This window comes from Lactuca serriola, chromosome 7 (assembly GCF_051521515.1).
Source record: "Lactuca serriola cultivar US96UC23 chromosome 7, Lser_US96UC23_V15, whole genome shotgun sequence".
NCBI classification, from domain to species: Eukaryota; Viridiplantae; Streptophyta; class Magnoliopsida; order Asterales; family Asteraceae; genus Lactuca; species Lactuca serriola.
The window spans coordinates 74,441,594-74,450,299 of NC_136414.1; the positions used below are offsets into that span (position 1 = coordinate 74,441,594).

The 8,706-nt window shown below is 35.9% G+C and overlaps 1 protein-coding gene across 1 annotated transcript; it reads left to right on the forward strand.

The window, feature by feature from the left end:
- The first annotated feature begins 6,527 nt into the window (after positions 1 to 6,527).
- Positions 6,528 to 7,220, forward strand: LOC145064105 (uncharacterized). The gene has a single exon (XM_079011619.1). The coding sequence runs from the start codon at positions 6,528 to 6,530 to the stop codon at positions 7,218 to 7,220; it is 693 nt and encodes a 230-aa protein (XP_078867745.1).
- Positions 7,221 to 8,706: the final 1,486 nt, after the last annotated feature.

The window sequence follows — 8,706 nt, forward strand, 5'->3', positions numbered from 1 at the left end:
TTGGTGATCGATTTTGGGTTGTTATATGAAAAACAAAGAATCGAAGTCGATATTTGGAGTAGAGATGTTAATTTTGGTCGATGGTTGATAGATGGGTTGGAGTTGGATGTTTTAATGATTCGAAGGGCTGTGATGTTAAGAATACATGGAGTAAATAAATCTTTGTAAGCTCTTATTAGATCTAGAAAGATTATACAAATAGGTTTGTATACAATTTCTCTCTCTAGTCTAACACTCCAAAATGGACTCTTACATAATGGGAGTCACTCACTTCCTATTTATAGGAAAAGACTCAATCCATTTACACATACAAAGAGGAAAGCCTAAACAATACATCCAAGCATGACTTTGCACCCTAACATTCTCCCCCTCAAAGTTAGGATTGGATGTCCGACTTTAATCTCCAACGAGCTAGCGCGATCAAGACCAAACTCCCCCTCGAAGTAACACCGGTCTTCAAATCCGCAAATGAATATTCGACAAACCCGAGAAGCTTCGAATACCCATCATTCTCCCCCTTTTTATAATCAAAAAATGATTATAAAACCCACTAAGGATGAGAAGCGCCCGAGGAATAATCTTCACAATACTCCCCCTTGATGTGTACCAAAAATGAATCACCAAAAATCTTGCATGGAAAAACAATCACGAAAAAGCCACAAAAAATTTCCAATTTATGAAAAATTTTGACTTTTTGGGTGAAAGTTGCAAGATTTTTCAAAATCCGGGTAGAAATTGTCACTTTCTGAAACTTGCAGGGACCCGTTGTGCCAAAAACAGTCAAATATGCGAAACTCTAGCCCATTTGCGAAACCGGGCATAAAGCATAAATTCGCACAAACTGTAGGGACCAAAAACTGAAAATTCTGCATTTTTTTCAGCTTATATTACCCATTTTGCGAAGTTGGGTATAAACTGTCAAAAATGCGAAACTGCAAATACTATTTTCAAAAATTTCTGTTGTCTTCCCCATTGCACCAATGTTTCACAGTAAAGACTTCGCATGTTCCTTATACAAATGCTTCGCATCTTTAATCCAAATATGCGAAATTGATTGAGATAAAATGCGAAACTGATTTTATAATCTCATATGCGAACCAATAGATGCGAACCCGATTTTGATCTCTAAATTGATTATCCAAATGCGAAGTGAGTTGGACCATCAACCACACAGTTGTCTTCATTCGCATTTTCATCACCACGAATCTTCATCAACCCAATCGATTCAACAAATGACTTCCAGTGAACCATGGCTTCGCTTTTTAACACCGATGCTTGATTCCAACTTCAAAACTTTTACAGACTCATGAAATTTATTTCCAATAGCATTCATCCATATGCGAACTCGATTTCACAAATAAGCCATTCTCAAACATCACAAATCCATTCTAATGATTCCAACATTTGCGAACCCAGCAAATGGACAATAAAAAACCGATTTCATCATCATCAATTTATCAAATGCGAATGGCTTCAACTGTTCATTCTTGACATCCATCCAAACTATGCGAATCTTCATTCCAGTTCATTATCATACCCAAACCAAATCTTTCCTAGATCGTTCTTCGTATCCCATCAACAAGATCATAAATGCGAACTATCATCCATTGATGCGAAAGTCGACTCCATAAATCCCACATCAAACTCCAATTTAGACATCGACACATCAAAACATAATTTCTTACCAAGTCGATCTTTCCCAGTTCGTTCCTAACTATCGATTCACAACTCCAAATTATCAATCGACAACACCAAATTCGAAATTAGACTCAAATCAGGCGAGATTTTGATTCTTTCAACTCCAAAATAACTTGTAACTATTGATTTTAGCGAACAATCCACTGATTCATCTCTTGAATTCCAACTTTTTCACAGTTTGACTTTTTAGAGTCAACAAACCATAAACACAAAATCGACAATTTTAATGTCCGAATTCAGATCAAAAAGTGATTTTATCACTGTTCTTCACCACAATTGTGTGTTCTTGATCAATTTCATTCAAATCAAAGGATTGATAGACAATCACTTGATCATCATCGGCTCATTAATGGACGAAACCGTAAACAACCGATTCACAAGTACCGATTAACACAAACTTCTAGTCGATTTTTCAGTAAGATTACAGCAAAATCGAACATCAAGAACAATGGATTAAGAACGAGATGTATGGAATTGAGAGTACAACTGGGATATGCGTGTGAATGTGACAAAAAAATGAGACCAGCGACAAAGTGAATGAATCAAACACTCTCTAAACACGAAGATCAATGAACAATAAGAATCACCAAATCAAAAATAGCCATCAAGGATCAATTCTTGATGAAATCAAGAACACCCACTCTGATACCAATTGTAGTGGTGTTGATTCTGATGGCATGTGCGGAATTAGAAAGATCTATGATGTATTTCTCGATAATGATCTAACTCGTAATGGTGAATAAATTCTCAAGAATAGTTGGTTATCTAGATCTTTTTATAATTCATATATCACATATCACATATATCATAAATATCACATATATCACAAATATAATATAACAACTACTCAGAATTGATCTATCTTTTAATGTGATGTATCTCTGAGTTATAATCTATTTCATAAATTAAAATCAATCTTTTGATCAAATGTTAATTTCTCAGAATACTCAATCTCTCCAATATCAATTAATTTCTCATTAATAATTAATCATATAATTCATATAATATATATCACAGATAACACATCAATGGATGTTAAAGTAGTGTTACTCACATGGTCTGTCAGCAGACTAATTCTAGTTTTGGTTTCCATCCTTTGCTGCCTATCAGTTCGTCACTTGGTAACACTTATCCATCACATAATAAGTTACTTAGAACATGTCTCAAATCACCATTAGCTATACTCTCCGACCACTCGTCATACTAATAATCAAATTTCATAATATAACTATAATAGGCTTAACCCGTAAGTTGTTAGCTAAATCTATCATAATAGGTAACTCTTAAATATTAGGGTGTATGACCCCGACAGTCTAGACTAAATCTAAAATCGCAATACTTGCTGATCTTACCAACGGGTTCGTAACAACACCACATCACGAAAATCCGTAATGCATTCGGGTCTAACATTTCTCAACAATTATTGTATATAATAATTAAACAATAACATGGTAAAAGATAGATCCACGATCTCGTAACTCCACCCCATATCTCACGTACATGGGTATAACTCCTCCAATATAATATACCATAAACAAATCCCAAGAAGCATCTTCGGTCCCGTGTGCCAAACTCTCTCAAATAACACGAAAAATCTTGTATTTATAGCCAGACGCAACTCACGTCATGACCACTTAGTGTCACATCGTGAGGATCTTATGCACTCTGATCTCGACACATATTGTACTCTTTTGCAACGTATCTCATTGATCAGACTCATCTCATGTCGTGACCATGCATGCCTCATGTCGTGAGGGTTAATAGACTCTCGTTTAGACGCGTATGAATCTCGAACGTTCCGATGACTCATTACTCTTTATGTCGTGACAAGCTTACTGTTATGTCATGACATATTCAATACCATGTCATGGAGAACATTTATTCTCGTCGTAGGAGTCAAAAGTTTGACCTTTTGAATTTGACTTCTGTTGACTTTCTTAAAATAGCAATGTACTTTCATCTAAACTTCAAAACGGTTATAACTTTCTCATACGAACTCCGTTTTCGATGATCTTTATATCCATGGAATCCTCTCAACCAGCTCTACAACATTTTCAACTATCTTTTTTCTAAATAGAAATTCTTAATTTAAAGTAACTATATGCTCTATTCCTTATACTTTCCTCACATCATTTTATATACTCTATAGTGATGTCTGGTCACGAAGGATAGTTATTACCATCCCTTATCATGTCGATAAACTTATAGAGCCTTGTTTAATATTGTTGCATATTTGCACCACTTTTCCATTCGCACTTGAAGTTCATAAATAACTCGTTAAACTCCATGATAACTTTATTGGTATTCCTCACTTTCAAGTAAAATTGATATTGTTTTTTTTCGGTAGTTTCCACACTTCATTTTAGAGAGAAAAACACATTGTAACTTCTTTATAAAAAATAGGCTCGTTTTGGTCATTACCGGTCCTTAGGTATTTCGTAACATCAACCCGTGCACGTGTAAATGATCTCTCTTCCTTTGTGGTCCAAGGCATATTCGGTGTCTTTCTATTTTCCTTGGTATTGGAATCGGTTTCAGATAGGATATAGAGTTAGGGTCAGGATAGGGTTTGAGTTTGGTTAGGGATTGGATTTAGGGTTGGAATTGGGAATGGAATTGAGTTTATTGAAGAGTCTCAAATGGGTTACAATCGATTTGGGATTGGAATTGGCTAGGATAATAGAACGCAGGCGGTGAAAAAATAGGACGATCCATTTGAAGTTGGTAAAAGATAGGTGATGAAGGGTTTGAATTGTTTGTGTTTGGATTTTTTGACTTGTGAAGAATTATAGGAACGATAGATTCTAAAATTTAAACATCATAAGAAGGATTTGATAGGATGAACACAAAGAGGTAAATATGATATGTTTGCATTAATGGATAGGAAGAACAATTCGTTACATTATGATTGCGAAGAACTATTATGTGTGCCAAAAACTATCCATTCTACTGAATAATGCTCCTATATATAGGCATCAAAGGAGCACTATAACGGAATCCTAAGTCGATAATTCAGAACTGCAAACCTAAGATTAAATACATACCGAAATCGGAATTAAAACTACATATCTCGAAATTAAGAAAAGAAAATAAACATAACAACCAAGTTGCAAACAACACATACAACTAGACACAATATATTTCCAAAACATAACAATCTTCCCCTTTGTGTCAAGTTGTTGTGGTCTTTTCTTGCTCTTTCTTTTCAACTTCGAACACCTTTGGAATAGTCTTAAATAAAGTCATATGAATGACAATCCACCATTTAATCATATCAGAAACACACTTTACATCTCCTTCATTATTTGACTTGTTCGCTTCTTCTTTTGCAAGGACTTGATTCAAAGTTGATGTAGAGAACAAATGCTTATCTCTTAAGAACATCATACAATGCAACACAGTTTCATTTTCTTTCATCTTGTAAGCCACTCCCCAATGATCTTTTTCAATAAAACTAGACTTGAATTTTTCCAAATTCTATTGAGGAGGAAATGGCTTCAAAATAGGCTTTCTTCTAATAACATATGCAATTTCAATATCCATCCTCGCAACTTCAAGAATATATGCACGTATCATACTTCTAAAAAATTGATAGATAGGTTCATACTTCACAACATCCTCTGCAACAATATTGAACAAGGAAATCTGATCATAAGGATTCATAAATGGAATATCAGCCAAAGAGAATTCATGCACCTCATGATTATGACTCCTGAAAGCAATAAAAGTGATATTTGTGAAACCATCAACAACTATAGGTTTTCCAACTTTCAATACAACGATCCTTTTCAAGCTCCAAGATTCGTATTAAGGCTTGGAGTTATTCACATAAAAACTGAATAACTTCTTGTTTATTGATTTGTTTGCCAAAGGAACTTTCACAATCATATCAAAACATCAGAATAGAAATGATTTAGCAGTAATTGTTGGCGAATTTTTGAGACAGATGTGGCATGTATGTGTGTTCTGTCTGTATCATCCAAGCCTTGGTGTGTTGTCCAAGTTATTCTAGAACTCCTTGAGTTATAAGGAAATACTAGTTTGTTTAGGAATCCTAATTATATATTAATTAGTTTTGTTTAGTAGATATATAGTTAATAGGTTCATGTAATCTACGATGATCGATTGAAGTTTTTGAGTGATTTTTCTTCAATAAAACAAACCTGCCAGTTTATGCAGTAATAGCTTTTTGTTTCCCTTTAATTGGTATCAGAGCGATCATACCTTTCTTAGACATCTCGTGTGGAGAATATCAACCGGAAAAACTACTCGGTGTTCTCGTGAGGAGAACCTGTGCAGGAAGACGACCCGAAGACTGCAAGTAATTACTCCTGTGCGATCTAAGAATCAATCTTGCTACCTATTCAAATTCTTGTGTGGAGAACCTGTACAGGAAGCTAAATCACGACAGGAAGTGAAGAAATCGTGCAGAGTTTTTTTTTCTGTTTTTTAGATTACAATAGATTGCATTGAAATAGCAGTCCACGAACAAAGGATTAGAAATCGTTTTTTTCAAAGCTAAGAAGAAAAGCTTTGAATTGCGTAGACATGCGCCAGATCGTCGATCGTGTTTTGCAATTTTTCCCTAAAGAAACATGTTTTGTTTGACTTTGGGCGCTCATCAGAAGGCCTGTTTGGGTTTTCTGATTAGCCCAAAATTTGATTTACCAATAATAGTATAATGCATAAATTGTGAAATTTGATCAAATTAGCCCCCATATCGTTTATTTATTTATTTTGGGCTAATTTGTTCTTTTACTTTGGGGTTTTTTTGTATAGGCCTAAATCAACTCTTGAAATTTGATCAAGAATTTAAACATTGAACCGCGATGTTGGGAGGAGAATCGTCGCAACCACCGGCTAAGGAACATACGTCGTTCACATTCCAATGTCCAACTTTGACATCGACGAACTACACAATTTGGAGGATGCACATGGAGGTGCTACTCAGGATTCATGGCGTTTGGGATGTGATTGATCCCGGACTAGACGACGTGAAGAAAAACATCATGAAAGGATTGCTGTTTCAATTGATTCCGGAGGATTTAATCCTTCAAATCGGTAATTTGAAAACTGAAAGAGAGATGTCGGAGGCGATTAAAACTCGAAACCTAGGATCTAAGTGTGTGAAGGAAGCCCAACTCCAAACTCTAATCACGGAATTTGAAAATCTAAAGATGAGTGATACTAGTACAATAGACGAGTTCGCTGCAAAATTATCTGGAATTGCTTCGACATCCGCTTCACTGGGAGAGGTCATGACCGAACAGAAGCTTGCGAAGAAGTTTCTTACGGGCCTACCTAGGCGATTTCTCCACATAGTTGCAGCCCTTGAACAAGTTTTAGACCTTAAAACGATAGGCTTTGAAGACGTGATTGGTCGCTTAAAAGCTTATGAAGAAAGAATCAAGGGTGAAGACAAAGTAATAGAGGCTCAAAATAAATTACTTTATTCCAAAACTGAATCGTCCAACAGAAACACTGATTCATCAAGAGGTAGAGGTCGGGGTTCAAATATCTGAGGAAGATGACATGGTGGTGGACGTGGTCGGGGTAACACCCAAAATCATGGTCACTCAGAATCCTCTAAAAATCATGGCAATCAAAAGCAAGAAGGAAAACAACGCGAGCAAAGAGATCTCTCAAACATCCAATGTTACAGGTGTGATAAATATGGACACTTTGCTTCAGGACCGAATAAAAATTCATGAGGCTAACGTTAATCAAACACACGAAGGAGATACAAATCCTGAAAAAAGGACGTTCTTTATGATGAATACAATTCAGGAAACGGTGTTATGTAATTAATACAAATATATCCCTCCAAAAGTTGAAGCAAATGCCGATGAAGACGGAATTTGGTACTTAGATAATGGTGTGAGCAACCACATGACCGGCAACTATTCTTATTTTTCTGAATTAAATAAGAATATAACGGGTAGAGTGAGATTTGGAGATGGATCGTGTGTTAGCATTAAAGGAAAATGGTCAATTTTGTTCGGAGGGAAAAGAGGTGAGCAAAAATTAATGAAAGATATTTATTATATTCCATCACTTCGTAGCAATGTTATTAACCTCGGGCAATCTATAGTAGTTGGTTGTGATATTCGGATGCGAGGTGATTTCCTAACCATGCGAGATGGAGATGGAAGATTACTTATGAAAGTCCCGAGAAGTGCAAACCGACTCTACAAAATAAAGTTAAAAGTTGGAAAACCAGATTGCTTACACGCCAAGTTTAATGATGAAGCTTGGTTATGGCACGCGCGACTTGGCCACATTAATTTTGGCACGATAAACTTGATGCACAAGCTAGCTAAAGGGGTACCGACAATCCAACATCAAGACCAACGTTGTGTATCTTGTATGGTTGGAAAACAAACAAAGCAGTCGTTTGCAAAGAAAGCTAATTATAGAGCTACAAATATTCTCGAGATGGTGCATGGAGATATTTGTGGACCGGTTGGTTCCCTCACCCAAGCGGGTAATATTTATATTTTAGTTCTTATTGATGATTATTCTAGATATATGTGGTCTTTTCTTTTGAAGCACAAAAGAGATGCATCCGAAATTATTAAACGATTCAAGATATCAATTGAAAAACGAACTGGTAAAGAGATCAAGACTTTCCATACGGATAGACTTGGAGAATTCACATCAACTGAGTTGAACCGTTTTTGTGATGAAGAAGGGATTTCACGTATGTTGACGGATCCTTATGCACCTCAACAAAACGGTATAGTCAAACGGAGAAATCGGACTCTACTCGAGATGACACCCTGCCTAATGAAAGCGAAAGATATTCCAAACCACTTTTGGGGCGAAGCGGTACGACATGTAACGTTCATCATAAATCGTACACCTACTCGAGCATTGATAGGTGCTACACCATTCGAGAAATTTTATGGTGAAAAACCAAATCTTGAAGACTTGAAATTATTTGGTTGTGTTGCATATGAAAGAGTAGTCTCAAAAAATTTGAAGAAGCTCGATGATAGGTCACGACCT